General features: G+C 39.6%; 1 protein-coding gene and 1 long non-coding RNA gene across 4 annotated transcripts in view; one reads left to right on the top strand and one right to left on the bottom strand.

The window, feature by feature from the left end:
- Window positions 1–23,770, top strand: part of LOC136746897 (uncharacterized) — a 45,871-nt gene extending 22,101 nt beyond the window's left edge. Inside the window, exons 4-5 of one of the 3 annotated variants that reach the window (XR_010816437.1) lie at window positions 18,794–23,174; window positions 23,359–23,770. This is a non-coding gene — a long non-coding RNA (uncharacterized LOC136746897). Of the gene's footprint in view, window positions 1–13,578; window positions 13,800–18,793 lie in introns of all 3 variants that reach the window. The other 2 variants (XR_010816436.1, XR_010816435.1) reach the window with 2 other exon arrangements.
- The window catches only part of nbeaa (neurobeachin a), a 320,946-nt gene that overhangs the window by 15,472 nt on the left and 280,268 nt on the right, over window positions 1–25,206 (bottom strand). The window contains exons 45-50 of the mRNA XM_066699758.1: window positions 21,397–21,537; window positions 18,928–19,047; window positions 15,333–15,485; window positions 10,527–10,694; window positions 4,012–4,101; window positions 1,146–1,338 (exon numbers count right to left, since the gene is read on the bottom strand). Coding sequence (XP_066555855.1) covers window positions 1,146–1,338; window positions 4,012–4,101; window positions 10,527–10,694; window positions 15,333–15,485; window positions 18,928–19,047; window positions 21,397–21,537 — 865 coding nt within the window. The remainder of the gene's footprint in view (window positions 1–1,145; window positions 1,339–4,011; window positions 4,102–10,526; window positions 10,695–15,332; window positions 15,486–18,927; window positions 19,048–21,396; window positions 21,538–25,206) is intronic.

The following is a 25,206-nucleotide window of genomic DNA, read 5'->3' as shown; positions in this document are numbered from 1 at the left end:
TGCTTGCCCACAATTCGTTTTTGAGAAGGCAGGCCTTTCTTACATTTTCTTGAAATTAAAAAACAGTCTACTCCTCAGCACTCCATTCCTCTGCTTTTAAACCCTGTTGTGTTATTAGCAGGCATTATACAAACTACAAACCTTATCGTGAATCACATTAGTTTCATATTTTCCTTTTGTTTGTTTATTTTCCAGTCTTCCTTGTACATTTTTAATTCTAGTGGAACATATTTGTAAGTAGTAAAAAGGAAAAAAGCATAATTCTAAATAGAAAACCAACACCATGGACTGTTAATAAAGAGCAAATGTAGCAATGATATACTGAACTCCAGCTGCATATCAGTGCCCTATTGTAGCTTTCTTTAATTTCTTTAGAAGGATTTATTTCACATTTATGTTTTCAGTCCTAATAAGCTGAGTAGGATCAGTTCTCTTGCCATGCAAGTCAGACTAAACTCCCCCAGCAGCTGGAAAAGTGTGAAATACATGTTTGTTAGAGAGCTCTTTACTTTTGTGTAACCACTGTGAACATCTCGCTATTGCATTTGCCCTCTGACCTCAATGTGATGCTGGTTTTTGCAGAGATTTCCTTGGGTAATGTTTTTCACACGTGCCTGATTGGTAACATGTGGAGACACTCATTTAATATATATATATATATATATATATATATATTCCTAAAATCCTTTACACAGACTTAGGCCAGATCTGAACCATTTAGCATTACGGTTCCCACAGTCAGCTCAAGTTTGGTATATATTGGAAATGACTAGGGTAAATTACATCAGTTTTACATGGAAACAAAGGTTTGTACAGTCTGACAATCAAGGGACAATTTGAAAATGTGGGTGAATTTGCAGGTCAGTGTTTCAAATTCAAGTCCATGTGTGCAGTGTTCTGAAAAGTTAGCTTATTTGACAGAAAATATGTTGGTTTCCAATATAATGGCAGCATTTTTGTTGTTGTTGAAAACTCACTTTCCCATTTTTTTAGAAACAGTTTTTTAGATGGAACTGGAATCCATATAGGTAGGTATGCAGGGCTCCCCTAGTGAGAGCAACTGAATGGTCATAAAACAACAGGCTGTCGGCTTTCCCTTGCCTATCCCATGCAGTCGGCTTCTTTCCCAGGACAGTGCCACCTACCTACGGTGTTGTGCCATCGGTTGACCGCAAACAGGCGACTGCAGGTCACCGTGACCACAGCGGGCACAGTGAGGTGGGGCAACGTGTTGGCGGCCACGTGAGTGACGGGAGAGTTGGAGGGGAATTTCAGCACCATTATCACATCCTGTTGCATCTGGTCCTTGAACATGAGAGGACTCTGTGGAAGGAAACACTGTTGAGTAGAAGAGAGAAAGAAGGAGCAGGGAGGGGATGGGGGGTGGAGGAGAGGAGGAAGGGTAAGGAGGAGGGTTGTAGAGCGAAAGAAAAAGAGGAAGACAGAATGGAAAAAGGCAATTAGTGTGGAGGTTCAAGGTAAAACGAGGTACAGACACCAGGAAGGCTGCATGCACAGGGGTGACAGGTCAGAGACCGAGCTCTGTGCTCTTCTGAGTCAACTCTCCCCTCCACCAGAAGCAGAATATAGGACTAGAAGTACTACAGCGGGGGGGGGGTAGGGCATGGAGGCCATGTTGGTCAGTGCGGGGCTGGTTTGTGTGGAGTTAGGTGGTGTCAGAAGGATTTCAAAATGAGAAAGGGGTTGGCAGGGAAAACAACAACAGAAAAGATCAAGGAAAGAAAGTCTGTTCAAACACGCATCTCTGTCGATAATCAACACATTGAGATCATCACAGTGAAAATCCTGTATATTAAACCCTCCAGCTCAACAATGGGCAGCAAGAAAAGAAAACAAAAAAGAAAAAAAGAGGTGGAGACATTATGAGCCTTATAGTAGCACACCGGGATCCTGAAGTGTGCAGCTTATATAGCAACACTATTTATTTTTAGATCACTTATAGGAAACCTGTTCGTGCAAGGTTTCAAATTTTGAAGTTAAGATTTCCTACCCAGGGAGAGAAAGAGAAAAGGAGAAAAAAAAATCCTGCACTAACAGCTATCTGTTTATTGTTAGTAACCATGTCCAGATAGTTGACCTTTTTGGTTTACGAAGTGTCCTGTTGGCCACCTTGGGATGCTTAACTTCCTGTCATGTTTCATTATTTCATCTGAAAGAACACTGTGGAATCCTACAGCTAAAATAAGTTTTGCCCAGGTTTGCTTTGAATCCCTGCAGCACTGAAAAGAGATCATCGCTTTTGTGTAAATTATTAACACATATAAACAATGTTCAACTCAGTATTGCATTGCATGTTGAAGTAATTCCAGGTGGATTCCCAGTTTTTGGAAATTAAGTATGTTAATTGTAGATAAAAATGCACATATACTGTAAATCCATACAGATATGCACACCTGATGCAGATTTAATACCCAATCGATATTTTTTTTTAACTGGTCCTTTATACTGGTTACACTTATTCCACACAAAACAGGACTGTTTCCTTTATCAAACACAATAAAGAGTTTTGTTGTCTTAAAAAAGAAAAGGGGATGTTTCCTTCCACATGACAATAAAAAACAACAACAGAAAAACATCACTTGCATTATATGCCTACATGGAGTTCATCATAATACTACTAATAAAAAGGATTTGTATTATTAGAAAATTGGCAGTTGATACTGGGGGGTATATTAAATAAGTAAAAGAAAAAGACAACTGCAGTAGTAAGGCAGAAGTCTCATCGCTGCTGGGCCTGGTAATGTGATGGTTAAATTGCAATTAGGAACCACTGCAAGTCCCTGAAGCCCAGGCCAAGAAACATGGCTGCACTGCAGTTTTTTCACTTTCTGATACTTCCTCAACGAGCACAAATCACTTCCCCACATTTCAGGTTTTATTAACTGAATGACGAGCTCACAGCCAAGCTATAAAACAGACTCAATCAATTGGTTTCTGTGGCTAAACAAAATTTATTTAAAAGGTCTCTCTGGGACTTAACTGACTTCATGCTAGGTATCAAGAAAGAAAAAAAAAGGGGTCAGTTATTTTTATTAAAAGAAATTATGTAATTTTATTTCCACAATGCCTATTACTAAGATGTATTCATTTGTATTCTATTTCTCTTCACTATATATTACATCTATTTTCTCCTTTAGGAAAAAAAAACCTCAAGCCTCAGTGCTTGCCAGAACTGTTATCAGCCATGGATTGGATGTCATAGATCCATATTTGAAAAGATTTAATCAAGTCAATTATAGTTGGCCTCTTCCACTGTACGTAGAAGATACCACCATGGGGAACAGTCCGGTCAATCTACAGCCCTTGTTAACATCAGACAAGAAACAAGAATATCATTGTCGTTTGAAGGAAGACGTATTCAAAAGGCAATTAGAAACAACTGCAGCATTGCACCCTTATGACCAGTTTCAGACGTGTGTCTTGTGTACAAACATGCATCAGTAAAATAAGTGAATAGTATTCATCCTGTAAGTGCCTTACTATAATGAGAATAGTTTATTTTCATGTAGCGAGAGGGTTTTAAATGCTGTTTATTTGGGGATCTTGTTGTACATGCTCACTGGGTGAACAGAGAAGTCTAATGGTTTGTTCAAATGCTGCCCACAGGGAATTCTGATATCTACAGCTTTAAGACTTAAAATATCATGCTACGCAACACCCAAAGAGATTAAGAGAGAGTGAGAGAGAGAGAGAGAGAGAGAGAGACGGAGAGGGAGAAGAAAAGGCGAGAGAAAAGATGTACAACGACCAACACCTACGCTTCAGAATATGACCTGGGGACAATGTTTCGACGCGGATTCCTTCCACAGTTGTCACATGCTAGTAACCTTAACACCGTTGCTCCGCTCAAACTCCACAGAGTCTGCAAACCTTGCAAGCCGGCTGTAAGCGCAGAGTTTTTAAACATTCTTCACAGAATAACAGAATGAAAAAAAAATGTACATCTAAAAATGAAATAAAAAAAATCCCACCAAGCACATTGTTTCTCACCAGGTGCATGGCAGAGCTTCGAGGCGGATGTGGCTCAATAAGCAACTGAGATGGCGTCTGTCCAAAATTCTGTATTTGTGCCTCCATGGCCTGCGGGGAAAGGAGAGCTATTGTCACAATCAATATGCATCAAAGTGATGGGTCAATGCGTTACTTGACAATGCAAGCAAATCCTAACTCAGCCATGACTCGGAGGGGGAAAATGTACTAAAAATTCACAGGGTGCTCCTCTCCCTGCTTGCAGAGTCATCCAAGTGTTAGTATCGAAGAGACAAGCCTTTCCTATTAACATGCTTCAGTTAACCATTCCCATTTCCAGTCGCTGGGGTTAGACGTGGAAATGTTAACCTGCAGTGACATGCAGTTAGGACCTTTAGAGTTTACCCTAGTTTTTGATTGTACTTAAAACAAAGCATTTTTTTTTAAAGGAAGCACACACATAAAAAACACAAAATACCTTCATGAATGTGGATTTAAGGAGGAAAGTATGGGGGTCTCTAATAAAATATGGATCTGGAAGCTTAAAAAGGAGAAACATAAACATCAGAAATGGTTAGAACCAGAAAAAAGGGAAATGAGGAACAAATACAAAAATGTACTGAAATTACAATGACAATGAAATTATAATTGTACCATAAACACTAAAATCGTGAGTTGAGTGGACCACTGGTTTGGACTGTATATTGACTTGATTAGAAATGTGGCATTTCTCGTGCAAAATAATACAAATAAAAGCTGCAAAGGAACTTGGCACTTAATGTGACTGCCATGATCATCAAAAATCAGGGAAGGCTGAGTAAAGGGGTTACTGGTGTCTATGAAAACCGTACTAAACAGTACTATAACTATTGTTTTTTATTATTTATGATTTTCATGTTAGCGTGATTTACAAATGGACATCCAATCATTTCAAAATGCACAATATTGCTGCATGTACACGAAGATGTGTTTGTTCACAATCTTTACATGAGTCCAGGGCACAGGGAGCTGGCGAGGAATACATTTTAAAATTAAACCAGCAATATGCTTATTGGGACCAGCTTCTAATTTAATATGGTTTTAAAAGTGCATAAATAAATGTGAACAATTAAGTTGATTAAATACGTTATAACATTTTGAATCCTAAAATGTATGACTAATATAGTACATAGAAACAGAAAACTTAGGGCAGCAAGGAGTCACAAATGCAAGACCCAAACACAAGTGCACGACCAAGAATGTAAATTAAATCAATTATAAATTAATTTAAAAAATAAAATGTACTACTACTCATTTGAGAGCATCCGAGAGCAAACAAGAGACTTGTACAGCTTCATGATACGTTCAGTCTCTTAATAATAACAGTTTTGCCTTCATGAGAGCAACATCTTCGCCTCTGACTTCTGCTTGAATTTGCATTCGAGAGCCTTGACAATGAGTTCCAGGTGGCCTGGTAGCAGCGATAGTTCTTAATCATTAAGATTGTCCTTGATCTCATTTGAACATTATCATTGTCTTTTTATTTTATAGTGCTCCATATCTTTGTTAACTGAATATGATGTAACTATATAAATAAAGTACTGACTGAAACATGTTGTGTAAGTGACAGATATAGATAGTTAGATATTGAATGGTGTATATTGGTTATTGGCTTTAACAAGTTTCACATGAATTTTATTACAAAAGAACCTTTAGCCAGTGATAGAAAATAGTCTCTCAATCAGGCACATTTGTTTCCTGCAACAAGATGTTAAAACAGTCAAACTAACTCCATAAGGAACAAACTAATAAATATTGAAGTAGAATACATAAATATGAATTCCACTGCAGCTCATTTTTCACGGTTGCTTTCAGTCACAGACACAATCAAAGAGAAGGTGCTCTTAAAATAGCACAGTGGGATGGGCATCCATGCTCCCAGAAATTAATGTTGCACATTTGGTAACAATTAAATGTCAGTCACTAGTATTTTATAATGCAGTCTGTCAAGTAATAACGAATTCTCATTATAGCTATTTTAGGTTACGTTCAGGGCGAGGGTCATGTCTGAATGACGTCTGTGTTCAAATAAAGTAATCTGATATAGAGATCAGAAAGTATGAAAGGCCATATGGAAAACATCACATACAACAGTTGTTCGTTTAGATAAATCTTTTCTACGAGTGCAAACCCACTGAAGAAAGTGCATCTGAGTCTAGTATGCATCTGTACTTGCATAGCTGCAGAGGGAATAGTTAATAGGCATCAAGGCTATTTATAGAACATATTTTGTTTCTCAAAACTGTCAAAACACGTCAATTTACCACAAATGTCAATAATCTAATCTTTAAAACACCGTGTCGGGAAGATACCTCTATCTGAAAGAAAAATCTACTACACTTAACAGTCAGTTAATTACTTTCATACACTTTAGGCCCTGCTTTTTTGCTGATAAGAGAAGCATATTGCATAAGCCATATGCTGATTTTGCTCCTAGCAATAACTGCCTAGCTTGGATGAACACAAAACATCTATCATAATACGTTGTGTGTCAATCATTGTTTCTATCCATACTTTGTTTGGACAGCAGGCCTCAAAGGTGAACAAGTACATCTCTCAGATGGTATTTCCCAGGCTGGTGACAGTGCGCAGTACAAATCTTTAACACTGCTAAATGCAGTCATGCAACTACCTGCTACAGCTCAGTCAAAACTGAGAAAACAGGTTTAATCTCTGCTTCAGATAGGTGTGAGCTAGAGCCAGCCAACTAAACCTAAAAATGGAAAGTATGTACACCTTGTACTGGGTAATGCAGGAGACAGGGAAAATACTCTTGATTACAAACCTAGACAGAGCTTAGAAAAGTATCTGCTCGTACCTAGTAGACAAAACGGGATGGTCTTGGATACATGTTGTTCAGGAGCATTAGAGACTACTACAGGGAACAACACTTTTAACATGCTTAGATGATAAATCGGGGCTGTGTGTGGCAGTTCGGTGGAAACTAGGATTAGTCTGGCTTACAATCCTAAAGAATAACCAGCAAAAAACACTGTGATAAATGACAACAACATAGCTGCTGATGGACGAGAGCCACTCTCAGCCTGCACAAATTAAAGGGAGTCTAATTTAATATTATAGTGTAAAACATTCAGGCACTGCACAACACAGGCAAGATCTGTGCTTTAGGAGAAAGTGTTTATGACAGAACAGCTGCATATTAAATTTTTTTAATATTTGTTTTGTACCATAAATCGGTGTACATTATTTATTTATTTCAAGAAAAAAGTCTCTGCAGTCACAATAAATTTGAGGACTGTGTTAAGAAGGAAGGGGGCATGTATTGTGGAAAGAAACTAAAAATCTAAAAGGATAGAAACAATGAGACGTGGGCTGTATTTTGTACACATATATTTTAGTTTGATGAACAGTTTCTTCTCCTACAGTCCCTATCAAACACACGTGTCTCATTTACTTGTTTAATTGGCTTCAGTATAGGTAGGACAGCTCATAAATATCAATAGAAAAGTTCGGAAAAACTGCGATTTTATTGCTTGTTGAAGATATTACGGTAGATTCTGTTTCATACAATGTTATGAAAACCAAAAGGTCAATTTTTCATACCCTGGATTCCTCAGTTATGACCACCAAAGAAAACAGTCCATTTACACGAAAACTACATAAAGGAACGTAAACATGTGGACTGAACGAAAACAGCAACCTTTCAGACATCTTTGAGAACTGGGATTCCCTTTGTACCGTAAAAAAAGGAGCAAGGAAACAAATAACGCAACTGAAAGATGTACAACTCAAGGACACCCACGACAAGGCCCAATAAAAACATAATGCATAATTTGGCTGTTTACATCCCTTCTGAAGCAGCAGGGTTTGTATCAAGAGGTTGCTGTCATGTTCTTCCATACAAGGATACTGTCATGATAAACATCGCGGCGAATCGCCGCGGTTACAAGAGCAAGCTCAGTTAAGCTGTCATAATGTCCTCAACCGGAGCTGCTGTGCCTGTCAGAAGGTGTCGGCAGTTTTAATTTGACATGAGGAGGAAAATTATCTATTATTCTGACCTCTAATTTCTTGACATTTTAATACCATAATTGCCGCGGTTATCGCCACAGCCGTGGTTTCACCTGTCAAGCAGGAATGAATCAATAGCCTGGAGCTGATCGTCACATTTCAACATGTCTCCCAGTGAAGACATCTCCTCTCACTGCCCAGGGAAACGCTCTCTAATGGGGAACGGTAGCTTTCACTATTGCAAGACCGTCATCGGCGAAATAATGGTGTGAGAGACAGTCGCTCGGATTATACTTTTTTTTATCCATCCCTTTATTTCCCAAAATGCCGTGTGAGTGTCAGTACTCCAGCCCCCCTCCCCTGCATTTGTGTTCTGGTTTTAACTTCACTTCAGCTCTGCCAGTTGCCCATCTCTCAACCAAGTTGACACGGGGCTTCTTCAAGATTGTTGCTCAGGCCCGGCGTCCGTTAATTCGCAAAATATATGTGGAGGAGAAAGTGCCAAAAATAAGAGCCGCGATTTTAAAGATAAAACCTGACACATTCGCCACAGCACAAGGCCGGTCACAAAGGCCTGTCAGATAATTGTAGCAATTGCCAATGCTGAGCAAACGCAGGAAATTATTTGTGCGCTGCAGGAAGCGCTTTTAGACACGCACAGTATCGGATAACGAGGAAATGTTCCTCAAAAGGGTTTAACAAAGAATGTTTATAGATGTGTATCATCTGTACAAACAGCTACACTTCTGTCTTGAAAATGATGCTTGCTGCTCGGATAAGCTCAATGACATTGTTTGTCCTCCTGCTTTTTAACACCCAATTCAAATATCACCTAGTCCCTCCAGGTCAGGTAAGGCTGTAGAAACTGATGGGTCAAAATGCATCTTTTAATGATGCATTCTCCTACAGATATACAGTAGACCTGAGGAGACCTCAGGATAAAACCATGCCCTCTGCCCCCCCTTGGTCTCTACAGCCTTCCCTAGCCAACTGCTATATAAAAATGCCGGCAACCCATTCTGTTGCTCAGTACATGTCTATGTGTATATGGTTAATGGAGATTGTTTTCAGTGATGTGCAGGAAGAGGGGAATAGGTGAGATGCAGTATCTGTCTCTCTGCTCATGGTGAGAGGAATCAAGCCAGTTTGTTTAATTTAACTTCAGCTCTATTAAGAACAGTCAAGACACGGGGGGAAAGACCGTCTGTTCTTTTCAACGAAGTGCCACTGCACAGATGTTTAATAATAATAATAAAAAAATAACAATAATAATTATACAACAAAAATAATAATATATAAATGTGGCATATTGTTCTGCATTATTTATTCCCCACACAGACTACAATATGGGTGCTAAAAAGTATTACTTAATTTAAAAAGTTTAATAATGAATAAAAGATGTAAAAAAAGCTTTCCTTCCCATATATTTATTTATTTAAAAATAATAATAATAACTGCATGGAATCTGGGTTTGAGTGATTTGCATACTGGTCACTTGATAAATAAAAACACTTTCTGAGCTGACAGTATATAAATGACTTATTTTGCATACAGCAGATGGCTGATATCATGGGGTGTGCGGAGCCCTTACTATAAGCTCCACACTGCATGCCAGCTGCTGCAATTTCATCTTTTTTCAATTAAGCGATTCAAAGCTGCACTGGTAAGAATGTGCTGCTTATATTAAGTCTATTAATTAGGTATAGACAAGATAATGCACTTCAAATTTACCACATCACAGCAGACGTTTAATCAAAGAGCGGGCGAGATACTGAAATCCCTTTGCTCTCTGGAAAGTTTGTTGTTTTTTTTTCTTTGTGAAAGTCAAAGCATTAGAGAAAAATAAAACATTTGAGAGAGAGAGAAAAAATAACATAAATAAGGCCGGTCTTCAGACACACAATATACCCAGAGGCCTGTGTGGGTGTTGAGATGCAGGTTAGCTGTAAGTTACTGAATGTAGGTCGCGATTACCACAGAGCAACTTTTAAATTGAATTTTAAAGTGAAAGTTTATTGATTTACATAGTGTATTTATGTGTATTAATGCATACTTCTGCAGCAACACGGTTTCCCATATTAACCAGATCTAATAATGCACCACATGCTTTGGAGTGTGGCGAGTCGGTGCTAATTTATCTCAAAAGACTGAATCTACAATGTGGATTTGTGGAAATGAATAGCACATTAAAACATTACTCAAATACTCTTTACTTAGATTGGTCAGAAATCTAGTTTTCAGTGCAATATGTGACCGTCTTCATGTGCAATCCTGCAATACAAGACTCATTTAGTGTTGTTGTGTATGAACAGGAAGATCACTTTAGTCCCATGAGCACCTGGGACACAGGAATTATAGGGACAGATTATTCAGTCTGGTTGTCTTTTAAGAAGTGTAAGATACTGGGCGGGGCGGGAAGTTGCTCGCAAGTGTTTATGTCACACGAGGAAATAACTGTCTTATGCGTTATGTTGTTCTTTTCCCCGGCGTGTATGTGTTTTGTTCCGATCGCTTCCCTGGCCTACCTCTCTGAGAATCGGGTCTGTGATGCTGTCCAGGTTGACGGAGCCCTCGTACGTCAGGTAGTGAAAGACGTTGAGTGCGCGCACCGCCTCCGGTCCACGCTGCTTGTATCCAAAAACGAGGTCAATCCACTGATGCAGCTGACATGACACAAACTCACTTTCCAGGGCCTGTCAGGGGGAAAGGCAGGAAATTAGAGGTGATGGCAAGAAAAACACCACAGTCCAGGCCATGGTCCTTGGCTTGTCCCTTTCAACAAAGTGAAAAGGCGATTGAAGTTGGATGTGCTTAAAAAGAAGAAGACTGACAGACATTGTTATAATTCAGTGACAGCTTTAGTTTACAAAGCGCTTTGAGCGTTGGCAGTTATTTAATACATTAAGAAACACTCTTGGCAAAAGAAGAGCCACAGGTGAAGATAATTGAATTTCCAGTGCATATAATTATGTTAGGTCTAGGCTTCTTTTTTTTACAGTGGAGCACTTGGAAATGATTAGTATTGTAAAGAAAATATAATAGGCTACTATGAAAGAAGAGCTTCTTCTTGTTCCTTTCTCTTACACCAAGGAAATACAGCTGGTTTTATACAATAAACATTCTAGATATGATCTCCATGACTGTCACTTCATCCCCAGAGCCCAACACTCTGAGCTTCTTCAGCAACTGCCAGGTCACATGCTGTATTGCAGTCAAGAATAGCATTTTATAGATATCAGTAGCGTTCAATTATTTGTCTATACCATCCAGATTGTTCTGTAATTGAATTTCATACTTGTTGCAGATTTAATTATACATATATACACTTTCATCTTAAGATTGCTTATTAATTTTCCAGCAAATCCTAAAAAGGGAGCACAAAGCTTGCAAGAATTTGCCAAAGGGAACCAATTTAACTTTGTCCTTTTGCTCCAAAGGACTGGTAAAGCATTATGGTGCATCACTGATATATTTCCCCTTACAATTTCCCTGTATTCAGATTAATAATTACACTGTAAATTCAATATACAATCCAAAGTAAATTGAAACATGTCGAATAGGCCATGTGATTCGAGAATAACTCACAATACGTGCCTTCTTTGAGAGCCAATATCTATTTTTGGGAATTAAATCTTGCCTTATTGCCTGCATGCATCGCATACTGCGGTTAACTATCATATCTTTACACAGCAAATTCTACGAGAGATAAAATAAATAACTATTGCTGTTTGTGCAATAAATCCCGCACAGAACATCCATCATATTAGTGTGCCTCCCACACACACACAAATCCCTGTAGCACCACACATATTATAACAGCATCCCTCTTGTGTTTGCAGTACAGGTCATCACTGTTGAATTTACACATTCACTTTCAAATCGGGAATAACACTTATTACCACAGAAGCCAGCCGGAGAACACAGAGGCTGAGCTCGCCAGAGGGCACGTCATTACAATTGCAAATGGCAAATGCGTAGATGGAAACAGGGCGAGAGGGAGCTTTGTTCCTTCTGTGGCTTTTCTGCCCAGAAGACCAATGCCAGTTTATTTAAAATCCTCTTGCTCTTCTGGAGAAGCAAACCTGGGATGTCTTTGTAACACAGACTACACAGCTGCATAAATCGTAGCAAAAAATAATTTATGCTAACGAATATGCATTAGAAATGTTCCAGGGAATATGTATTACTACAGTGCATTTTTCCCATGACCATAAATCCCAAAACACACAACAAATATCTTTTAAGTGCAACACCATCTTCAGCTATCAAGGATATGTTAACCCAGATGAAAAGTTGAAAGAATTAAACCACTTTTTTTTCCACAATGGTGGAATCATGTTATTTTTTTTAAATTCAACAGCATTATATGTATATATATATATATATATATATATATCCATATTAGTGGGTGTACATATCTGACCTCAGAGGCTGTGATGTTTTCCAAAACTAATTCACTTCATAGCCTCAATCACACAGAATTAAGAAATCATTAAATGACAAGTACAGTCAACAGCTCCTGAATGTGGACAGTTTACTCACCAGCTGATTTGACTTAGGGTGCTTTGTTTAAAAACAAGTGTGTGATTGAAGCAAACAGTTCATTGCTTTTGATATAATGTTGGAGAGTGTTCAAATTGAGGATTCAAGTAAGAGCATAAGTGCTACAATGTGCTTTATTAAGCAGAAGATCATGTACAGTTTATTTACCAAAAATAACAAAAAAACACTGAAACTGTTATTTGAACATTTCCTATTTGTTTGTTTATTTGGCTGCAGCCAGTGCTCAAAAAGGAGCTGTGAGAAATTATAGTAACTAGTTCCTCCTGTTCAGACAGAGTTTGGCAGGACAGTTTCCAAAAAAGTGACGCTTTTCAGCCCCGCGGTTGCTCTCTTCTGCTATCAGAGTTGCCGAAAGGTCATCGCTAAGAGTTGGCAGCTCACCACGTTTTCCTGCTCGGACCTCAATCGGAAACAGGGCCACGGTGGCCTCCCTGACGCAGGCTCATTATTAACATCGTTAGGCACTGCCTTACTCCCGGCCCTGTCACGCTGAGTGAAGCTGACCAGGAAGAATAAATTTGGGTTTCAGAAAGGTCACCGTCACTAGAACCCCCCCTCCCCCTCCCCGCCAGTCCTGCCATTCCTGTCGAAAAGGTCAAGTGTGTTTTCACCCCCCCATTTATCCTGCACACTGCTCCGGCTCACGACTTTCAACGTCCGCTTCCATTGAGTGGTTTGGGCAAGAAATTTCAAAGTGAGAACAAAAATGAAGAGAGATGTGCAGGCAATATGTGCAGGCATAGGCAGAGCAGAAATACTTTGACTCTGCAAGAGAACTGAGACTGAGGAACCAATGGGCTCACGATGTACCATTACACTCTCCTCTCCTACAGGGAAACCGACTACATCTGTTTTTCACATTTCGAACAGAGCATCTTAATTCGTAAACGCGCTCTCCTATACATATACACTGTACGTGAACAGACATCTTGTGCTTTGTTCATTTTCTCCAACAGGTTTGAACTGTCAAGTTTATGGATGCTGATAACATGGTTGAGTGCCTCTGCCTTTCAGAAATATCCTTCCTGAAAGAGATGCTCAACTTCCAACATTTCTGCTGCCATTTTGCGCTGAGGCAGTGAGACAGAAAACCTGCTCTAAGGAGGCCTGTCCACATGAGCCCTGTTATGCAATGACTGCACTGATGGGCTTCCCAAGTATATCCTTTGCTCTGCCTCCATGGTTTTGCATACGATTCCTAGAGACTACGCTCAAACGTCCTACTGAGACTCCAGGTGAGATGCACTGTCCTGCCAGCGGGTTTTCTTGTATTCTCTCCTGTCCATGTTTCACCTACATGGCTCTGATATTAATTTCTTAGGTGTAATACCAAAACAGGAACAGTTGGAAAATTGTTTTTTTCTTTTTAATAAAACTTAGCCACTAGTAGATTGACAACACTCAGAGCACAGTTGGCCTATATGGCGCTGATGTTCTCTACAAAGGAGGTCATGCGACTTACATCCTCAAGATCTGCCATCGTTGTGTATGAGTGCCTGTGCGTGTGTGTGTGTGCGTACCAAGACAGGGACTGATCCCACATCTGTTATTGCTTAAAGATGTAATGCACAAATCCAGCATCGCTGAGCTATCTAAAGTTACAGTTCCCCCAAAAAGCCTGCTTGCAGAATGCATTTGGTGGAGTCCCTGGTCTCAGTGTGTATTAACCATGCCTGAGTAAGTGGCTGAGCGCGGTCTATTTCTGGCCCTCGGCTCCTCAGCGGTCCTGCTGGGATTGAGAGGCTGAGTAATGCTACAGATGCACATCTGTGAAAGGCTTTCTTAAACTAGTAAATTATGATTGATGAGGCCGGCATTAAGGTAACATTATCAGGGACACTTACTGCTCCTGTCCTTTAGTGACATCACTGAGGTCAGCACCAAATCACGTTAGTATCGAGTGAAGCGCTTTATTAGCCGTTCATGAATAAGTCAGGGAGACCTGTCTAGTCTTTGGCAGGGCAGTGGGAAGAAGCAGGCTTAAAGAGTAGGGAAAGAGAGAGAAGAGCAGTCACCCCCTCCATTCAATACAGAGCTCACCAGGGCGGGCACAAATCCAGGATGCCACTTCGTTTTGGGGATAAATTCACACTTGTTGATCGAACCTATTGATGATGGGGTTCGGTACAGAGCACAATGGACCATGCTCAAATTTAAATGACAGAATTGATTAAAATACTTAAAATCATAACATTAACGTCTACACACTTATTTTTCCCCCAAAATACAATTATATTAATTCATTAAATTCCCTAGATGCTCTGAGGTGTGCCATGGTCTGGCTTAGTCATATTATTATGGGTGTGGCTTGTGTGATGAACATGAGAAATGATTTGAGAACATATCTATGTACTACATGACACTAAAGAGACGTTGAAAGTTCTAATGGTTACTCAAGTTTGAAAGTAGAACAAAATCTATTCTTATTTAAAGTCTTAGGCAGATATTACATTCTGCTTGTGCACTTCATTTGGGCTTTTAAGGACTGGGAAATATGAACATCTCTTTAAATGCCATTTGAAACACATGCTGTATGATAGACAACTTTAATTTGTAGCGCATACCTTCCACACTGTTTTACATCATTATTAAATTCTCCTGATTATATTTTGCAACCTCTAAGTTTCATTGCATTAGCCACTCGCTCAGAGGCAAGCAAAACAGACATTCATCTGCTCGAGCCATTAAGAGGCATCCGAATCAAGGTGAAGCATTGCTATCCAAGTCAAAATGCGCACACAAAAAGTGACAGGGAAGAAAATCCTTACCATTCTGTTTATCCTGACGAAATCTTCTGGCTTTTTCGCCCAGGGGGGGAGATCAACATTTGATACAACAGTCCTGTCGTCTCTAACCCCCAGATTATATGCGTTGCTGTTCACAAACATTTCGGGAAGATAGTAGAACTCTGGGATCAGCTCCTGTCAGGATTAAAACACACAAATCACTCTTGGGTCTCGGCACAAGACCTGCTTGCACCAGGCAGTCACAGTCTCTCCAAGACGTTGTTTTTTAAACTGCCGTGGCTTAACTGAAGACGAAGATAAAGAGATCAAGATATCTGAGAACAAAGAGGACAGTCAGGATACAGAGAAAATGTGATGTGACTAAATAAACTAAAAACAAACAAACGAGTAAAGGAAAATCATTATGATCTATACATAGGGCTTGAAGTTGTCATTTTTTGTTTATTTTTATCACCTGATGTCCTTTTGATTCAATACGATTCTCAATTAAACTATAAAAAGCTGTTAAGGACCAAATAAAGTTGCCTCGTCATACCTGTATGTCTTGATCGACACACTGATTGTATTAAGCAATTATGCAATTAGAATTAACCACTGGCATTAATCCGTCACCTCCCGATCCGATCTTAACTGGCATTTTGTTCTCACACTTCTACCGATTTAGCTCACAGCGTGCTTATGCGTTGTGCTTTACACTCAACTTTGAATTATAATCTATTCTCCTAATAAAATCGCAGATTAATTTTACTGACCATCAAGAAATCTGAAGGGAACGTGGCAATAAGGAAAATAAACACTGACGTTCAGGACATGTATACAGAGTGATTTTAGATTTTTATACATTTCCCATTTTTGTACACAATGCATGATGAAGGAAGGGTTTGTAAAACTCAGTTGTATTTTTTTCTTAGGTTTGTTATCCGTTTAGCTACATTCCCTTTGCGCGCATATCACTCCACAGGCCAAATCTCACTGCTTTCTCCTTCCTGACAAGGGTCTGACTTTTTTTTCACTGTAGATCCTGTTGAGACCTGCTAGCTACACGGCCCCTCAGCTACACTCTCTAAACTTTAATGACCCCTCTCTAGCGCCGGGAGCATTCACTCCGGCTCATCAACCTGGCCTGCTAATAACGGGCACTGCATTCCAGTTTCATTGTCACATTTAACCCCTACCACTAAGACTGGATGCAGAGAAATTGCACAGTCATGCAAATTGTCTAGATTGTCAGATTGTGCATTTTATGTTCCTGATGCCTCCCAATATGCACTTTACAAGTGTTTTTACTAAATATAAGTATACAAGCAACTCTGAGGTTGGAACTATGGGTTCAATTATTGCATGAAACTTGTTAAAAAATAATAATGAAGGATGGCTTTATCTTCATGATGTTTCACACCCATCCTACTCAAGCTCAAGGGTAGAGAAGTGCATCCATTTTCCTTTCATTCTTTGCCTCTTCATTTTCATAAACATCTCTGCTGTAACTCACCACCGGGCTTTTAAAACTGCCAGCTCTGTTTTCAAATCCAGTTCCCCTGGCATTCATTAATTTTGCAACAGCCTCATAATGGGCTAACAAGTCAATCACGGGAGTCTCCATTAACTGTATTACTTTACACTGTGTCACCTTAATGACATTTTGTCAGAATCTTTCTCCTGTGAAGCGCGTCAGACTCCCTTCAGACGCCAGCTTGGCAGGACTGAAGGAGCGGCCTGTAAAATGTTTGGATTTGGTGGGTGGATAAAAACAAAAAAACATACAACTCCTTATTTGTAGATATGTACTTAAATATATATGAATGAAGATAAGAAACAAAGCAACTAGGTGAGAAAACGACCAGCCCCAGTTAAGGTTGTTTCCGGGTGACTTGGTCTTTTGAAAGGTCACCCCGGCTAACAGTCATTCTTCTCCCAGCTTGGACTCATTACTGCCAGAGCAGGCCTGGATTAATAAAGCGAAACCCAGTAAAACAAACTCTTTTAATCATGGCATACTGTGGACTGGGGAAGGCTGACATTAACCCTTGTTGCTAAAAGGGTACTCGCTCATTTGTATCTGGGCAAAAAACGCCACCCAGTCCCCCCCATCAGCACTGACTTGGTCCAGAACCTCTTCAGGAGCGAATGGGAGAATATTGCATGATGGCCTCTAGAGACAAAAGAGTTTCCAATTCATGTGTACCAGGCCGGCAGAGCGATTCTTGATTTTCCACACCTCAAAAGGAGCCATGCTATATGAACGATTACAGGTTCTGTCTCTGTGTCTTGTCTTTGGGTTGTGTGTTTGTCAACAGAAAAATCCTCTGGGAGCGGGCGTTGCAAACGCGACAATATCAAGGCTAAAATTATAAACTGTTTTGCTGTGCAGAGATGACTCAGAATAAATATCAACCCTGTTTGAAGTTATATAATCATTATCATGAAACAATGTTGCACTACCTACATGGAAACATATTTTTCTGAGGTAAAACACATGATATCTTGCAGAAGCCTAGTACTTATACATTATGAAAATCAAGGTCCATCTTCAACACAGGGTTGTAGCATCGCTTCACTGACTTAAAATGAAGCAGTAACAGTAGAATCTATGTAAAAACAAATCTAGGCAGACACACATGTAGTTTGTGCATTCTAAAGTATACTGTATTTTTGAACAGGAGTGGTATTTGAATACTGGGCATCTCACTGTGTTTCTATGTATTCAGTCTTAACTTAATCTATATTATTCGCTCGTGTCCCCGGGCACAGTCAAGTAAAAGCTATGTCTGTACATAAAAGCCCACATTTTAAATAGCCCTTGTCATTAATGCTTTATTAATTGCCTAAGGCAACACTAACCCAGTGCTGGGTGTGCTAGAAAAATATGACACTTTGAGGTCAGTGCTTATTCCCGCTGCGTATTATGGAATGTGCAAAAGACTGAATAATCAGTGGGGTACAACTGTTATTCTACCTTTCTTTGAAGTGTTTGAAGCTGGACTTCTTCTTGACCTCAGTCAAATCTGTATAATATATATATATATATATATATATATATATATATATATATATATAAACACACATACTTACACTTAACTGTGTGTGTTTTGTTTTTCCTTACCAAAGCTCACAGAAGCAAGGATTTTAATTACACTTAATCAAAAATATGCTCCTGCCTCTATACAGAACCCCTTGGAGAGGGATTTAGATTGTTCCTTTAGCAGGTTTTTTCATTAGAAAAAGCAAATACAGCATAGAGCATCTATAAGGAAGATACTCACTTATGCATTTGTATTTACAAAAGCAAATGAAAACAAAAGGTGCAGCCTGTTGAATGGAGGCCCAAGGCTGGTTCTACTAAACACTGTCACCTCCAAAAATAAATGTTTTGCAATATCTCAAAGTCCATCCCCCTCTGTAACTGCCCAAATTTACACCTTGTAAAGATATTTTGCAACACCATCCAGAAAAATAATGTTTATCTATCTATCTATTGACAGACAGAGCATATTCCTGGGCCAGAAACAGGGTGAGCCAGCCATCGTATCTGTACGCCCCTGTGGGTGAGTTACAGCATGAGAGATGATGGGCGCCCCACTAAGAAAGCTCCTCTGGAAGCGCTTGCTGAGCTCACCTTGACGTCGGAGGTGTCCCGCTGGCAGTTCCGCCACGACCGGGCGATGGAGGAGAACGTGCGGTCAGGGTGATCAAACTTGCTGTCATTGGCATTGAGGAAGAATGTGGTGAAAGGCTCCTGCAAAAGATGCAAAAGGGAAAATTGCATTTAATGTGGCACAGCAGGGGACAGGGAGGGTCTGGGTACCTTTTAAAAAACACACCCTTTTAGGACAGGCTGACTGCCCTCTTTCTCTATAACAACTCTACATCATATCGATAAACATGGCAAATTGTAAAGGTTCATACATATTTAAAATGGGGATCTCTTAAATATACTCTCCTAATTTCTATCTAAATTGTTTCTGACCATCTCCTTGTGCAGTAATGGAATGGATATGGATGTTCTGTATGATTGTTGGGGATTTAAAGAATGATTCACACAAAGGAAACCAAGGGACCCCAACCTTACACTGCATTACACACGTTTGCATTCAAAAGGAATGTGGGAAAAATTCCTGTCATTATCTTGTTGTTTTCTGGTTTTATTTCCTGGCTACAGGAAACATCTTATAGCCCATCCTATGGTCTGTCTCTTCACCATGGCAAACATCTTCCTAGCCTTGAAGCCTTCAATGAAATGAGGTTTGTCAGTATTGAAGGCCCCATTGTGGGAACAGTGCACTTAGGGGATTCAGTCACAGCTCCCCATACAGCACGGGATACAGGCTGGAGTCTTATCACTGTTGTAGTTCTGCAAGGCATATCTTATTAAAAGGCCAAAGGCCACACTGTGCATGTTAGAATTACAAGTGACGCCTGTTCTGCGAGCAGGGATCATACACAACACTGGAATGTGCCTCTGTACAAGATTAAAAAAAATAAAGGAAAGGAAACAAGGTGAAAAAAAAATCTATGACAAAATAAAAAGGATGGCGGCATCTTGCTTGATTTAAACAGGGTTTTCAATAATTCACGTGTGCAAAATTATACCATTAGGGCCTAAGAAAACACTGCGACTGAGCCAGAGATGGAAAATGATGGCAAACTGGGACGGGTTTCAAATTCAGCGTGTTCAACACATCCATTTTTATCAGGGAATGTTATTATAGTCAATGGAGTTTCTATGGAAATATGCCCCATTTACTGTAGCACAGCCTCGGGGTGAATTAATTATCTAGCTTCCTGGCTGTGGCGTACATATTGGCTATTTTAATTGGGCGACGTTATATTTTATTGCTTCTTCGAAGGCTTCCGAGCCGAAGCCAATGGAGATATCAGCTTTGAAAGATGAACACCACCGAACAGTTGGAATCTCAAAGTGTTTTTTGTTTAGCAGATGTTGTAGTCTGTAACATATCGCTTTTACCCGGAAGAAGTAAACAACTGCAAAACTAAAAACTAATTTGAAACATTTTCACACTGTGTAGTAAACAATGGGATGTATCTGGGACATTTAAATGCAATTATGTAGAATATATTTGTGCACATTCTTAAGACATTGCTTTTACAAAACTGCTCTAGGCATATTCCAGTCTATCCTTATGAGATGTCTTGCCTGCTTTCTGCATTTTTTCGAATCAGCCAACAGTTCCAATGCACCCCGTCTGAAAGCTTCATGTGCTGTTAAATGTATTGCATATTTAGTAGCTATGATGATCAACTGTCTTGTGTGCCTGTACTTGATGGCTGTAACACTGAACACATATAAACCTGTCACGAAGGCGTCTGTAAAATGTTATTCTGTGGGCTTTATTTAGTTAGCATATGCCAGTTTACTGGCCTGTGAAATTCTCTCTGAAACCTCTGGGGTGGAACTTTAGCCCAATGAAATTGAGATGTTTAATTTTTCACCCCCCCTTAAAGAATTGCATTGATTTCAATTTCAATGTCAATGCACCAACGTAAGAATCCATGAAAGCAGATCTCAGTCAGAACTTCTCACACAGGGATTTAATTTTGTTTGCACATCTGTCCTTAATGTCCTTCACTGGAATCCAATTGTCTTTTAAATTGGGGCTCAAACATTTCTGTATTTTGGGGGGGATTCTTTCACTATAAGTTTGAGACCAAATAAGAAATAATAAAAAAAGACAGGAAAATGGTGTGCCATAAAAATATACCATTGATTTTTTAATCTTGTTATATATTTATTTTATTGAAAACAGCAGACGTTGTTATACATATGCAGGGAATGCGTAACCACAGGCCCACATCCACCTCCATCCAACATTTCTGAGTGTCTGTCTGTTCATTACGATCACTACAAAAAACTGGGTGAGGGGACAGTAACTGGTCCTTTTGACATTGACCTCTCGTAGATGTTTATTTATTTAATAGTTTATAATCGTCCCCTGTTTTCACTGATGTTTTTTGGCATCATAGTTCTGAAGGTATGGGTTAGTACAACTTGACATTTTCCTTCAGAAAACCAGCAATATTATTGGCCAACTCAGCACCAAGCCCCACCTCCAATGCGCACACTTACTATTCTCACGAGCCACTGCAGGGTGCACACGGAGGTGGAGTAGTGGGAGTTGTAGTGATAAGGGGGCGTCTGGTCGTCTTCCCACGTCTCGTAGCGCTCGGCGTAGAAGACCGCACGCTTGGGGTTCAGTGCTCCAATAGGCTGAAAGACACAGAGAAACCAACAGCCACAGATTATACAGTGAAACTACATAGAAAAACACCCCACACCTCCCTCACCATCCACATTAATTCATATTGTTATAGACAACCAAAACATGCCCTCATGTGTCCTATTGAATGGTCAGAACACAGCGTGAAATGTAACCAAAGATTTTTTTTACTAAGCTTTTGTTCTTCATTGTAATCCATAACATTAACTCCAGTTAATTACGCCAGTTAATTATGTTGTGTTTATTTACTGGTACACTGTGTACGCTTATGTATATTGATCCTTCACATGAGAAGGGAGAGTGTTCTTTTTAACCATGGGTTGGTACTCTGGCCTTTTTCTCTGGTAAATAATATAACTGTCAAACACTATCAAGCCATTTTTAATGAGCCTTTCGAAAAATAAATGCATATATTTAAAAGAACATCACCACATATCAGACTTTCCTCAATTAAAAAAGAAAATGACAGAATAATTAGGTTCAATTCAGTTCATTTAAATTAATTCTGATGCAACAACAAAAAAAAACACATCAGTGCAGATTCTTTAAACAAATGTCTGAGCTAAACAATCACTCCAATCTCCTTTAAAACCAATTTGTGGGATTTCCCTGGATTGTATAGGCCTCTGCTTTGAGGAGGAATGTGCTCAATGGATTTTCTGATGGGTTCACTTCCAGTTCATGATTCCTCACTTTGATTGAATGCAACCATACCTTTATTGAAAGCTTTGCTATGGAGACCCAATACCTTTATTCAGTAATGATAAAAAAATTAAGATGAGATCAGTGTGGCATTTTTCCCCATTCCCTTAATTTCATTGGAATAAAGAAACAGAGGATAACACTATTGGCTTGCATACTGCACATTGTTTTTTCTGTGGCTCCTGATGAAGTGGCTTGGAAACAGAAATGAGGTTCATGTAAATTGCATTTAATGTAATCTTTATTAATGTTTCATGCAGAGCCTTTACAGACCTCCATTAGATGTGGTGCAGAGAGGCCGAAGGAAAAGGTTGACTTTGGGATTTGTCTGTCAGACCCCATTATTTTCAAGGTGGCCTAAAAAGTTTTAGTGCTGGATTGGAGTCGGGGGAAACTTGATGAATATCTAAATCTTCTGTGGCGCGAGCATGCGAAGCAGTGAGCAGTGAAAAGTTTGGGGTAATCCACAGGGCTTAACCTTGCCTGACATGACTTAGACTTGTGGAACCAAACAGCATGCAGTTCAGCCATGTCTCCATCCTCTCTAAGCCCTCCTGAACTACTGTAAAATGTTAAAGTAAACATTGGCATTTTTGGAATTCATTCCGCATGCTGTGAGGCTGCACAGAATCAGTTTGAAACTTTTAACGTACAATATACAGCCCTTTACAAAACCTTCTCTATAATACAAACATTGTTACTTGATCTATATGAGATTACAAGGATATGCAACACGTTCTAACTACACCTTTAAAGTCTCTTTTTTAGCAGCAGTTTGAGGTAATAATTGAGCGGACAGAACAAATGAAGAAGCAGCCTGTTGCGGATGGCACTGTTACATGACCTGCGAGGAACTGACCTTCAGACTGTGAGATTTGTTTCAAATGCCAAAGGGACAGCCGAGTCCACAGCACTGAAATGTCAGGTAGAGTTTGATCCATCTCCACATTTTCCACTAATATTTAGACATTGCTTGCAATCTTTGCTCATCTGCCTCTTTTATCCATTCACCACCAATTAATAAATTCTTAATCAGTTAACAACTGTTAAAATAATGGCATCTCAATTGCTTCCCTGTGTGACCATGACATCAATGGACTCCGTGAAAGAGGTGCAATGTCCTAGCGGTTTGGGACCATAGAGCTGAGGAGCTTGGATCTCCTCAACAATGGATTTGCCACTGCCACTGGAACTGTAAGGAGGGGATAACCAGTGGAAGACTTTGCTTAGAAGACATGTTCTATCCTATACTCCTCTCCCGAACCCTTTCCTTACTGGTCAAGGCCACAAGAGAAGGTTGCAGGAAATCCCAGAGGAAAAAAATAGGATCTCTGATGGAAGGGCTCAGCACTCTGGGAGTCGAGGGGAAGTACATCATGTACTGAGAGGGGTTGACTTACTTGTGGCGGACCAGAAGTAAAGGGGTACTTCTTAAATGTGTGACTATGCCCTTCTGTTGGGACACTTTATATGATTTCCCCTTTGAGCATCCAATTAAAATTGTAGTATTGTGTACCCTAACACTGTTTCATCTTTTTTTGTTGGATGTGTGTAGTTTACTGACATAATTACTTCATTAAAGCCACGTTTAGAGGAGGATGAATTGCTTTCTGTTTTACCCTTTCAATCACAAAATCCAATAAACAAGCCTTGAGGGTATTTTAGCTGTCAATTTTAATATACTCACTGCCGAAGGATTCTGTTGGGGGTAGGGATCCAAGAGCAAGAAAATCAATGGCAACCAAAGGCAGTTCTTTACTTCTTGGCACACAATGGTTCTCTGTGGTATGCCCTGAATACAATTAACCATGTTTAGTTTTCACAGCTACCATATAAAGCATCCGATTCCATCTAAGACTTAGAAAACAGGCCCAGCGGTCTCCTACAAGAGTTTAAGACGGGGCTTGCTTGATTGTGCGGTTGTCAATGAAGGAGTGAAACTGGATTGATCTGGTAAAAATCTAGAATTTTAGCTAATTTCCCCAAGTAAAAGACAAGCATTTTCTTAATATTTCAAAGATTAAATGAAGACACAATAAGCAATTACAATTATAAACATATTACAATAAAAATAAATACTATTATAATAATGATTTTACTCAAAATCATTCTCAAGATTTAATAAAGACAACGTATGCCTTCTCATAACTTGTTTCCAAGCTCCTTTTCAATAAGGGCAACAATTGTGCATGCTAGCAGCTGGCCTATTGAAGTGCAATATTAAAACATCCATCACCATTCAACCCGTCCCAAACAGCCCACTCTGACTAATTAAGTAACTGTTTTCGACACCAAGGATTTTGACAGAAAGCTCTCGGGGACGTTACAACAGGAAAAGCAAACTCAACACAAAACCTTAAGACATGGCTGTTAACTGGAGTTGTGTGGAACTGCTTTCTGACTACTTTACCACAAAATTGCTAGTCAGAGAAATGAGGTAGGACTGACAATGTCTAAGTGATGGAGCAACATGCCTTAGTTTCAACATATCGTTCTAATAAGTGGTTTGTAAACACAGTGAGTGGGATCTGTGTGAAGAAAATGCACTAGGAATGCAGTGAAATTTGTTTTCCTTTTTTTTTACTACAGATTAAAGAAGAGTGACACTCATGCGTGGGTTTTTACTATCAAATTAAAACCTTGTGTCAAAGCAGTGAAGCCTGAACTAACTTTACATGCACTTTTGAGCCAAAATCTCTTTGCCAAAACGTTCAGCCTTTCTCCCACCATTCACCCCCATCCCCTTTTTAATGACTATCCACAATGATGTTAGCACAATTCAATAGAATGAAAGAGAAGTTTATTGAGGGCTGCAGTGATTTATGACGTGATAATAACCTGGCATATGAAGTATAGGCCGAGCTTGATTGGGCTGCGAGCCACAGGAAGTCTAGCACACTGTAAAAATGTTACTTGTGGAACGAGTCTGGGCTCAAGTTGTACAGGCTGTCCAGCTA

Source organism: Amia ocellicauda, chromosome 3 (assembly GCF_036373705.1).
Source record: "Amia ocellicauda isolate fAmiCal2 chromosome 3, fAmiCal2.hap1, whole genome shotgun sequence".
NCBI lineage: Eukaryota > Metazoa > Chordata > Actinopteri > Amiiformes > Amiidae > Amia > Amia ocellicauda.
Note: the sequence above shows the minus strand (reverse complement) of the source record. Positions and strands in the feature narration are given on the sequence as shown.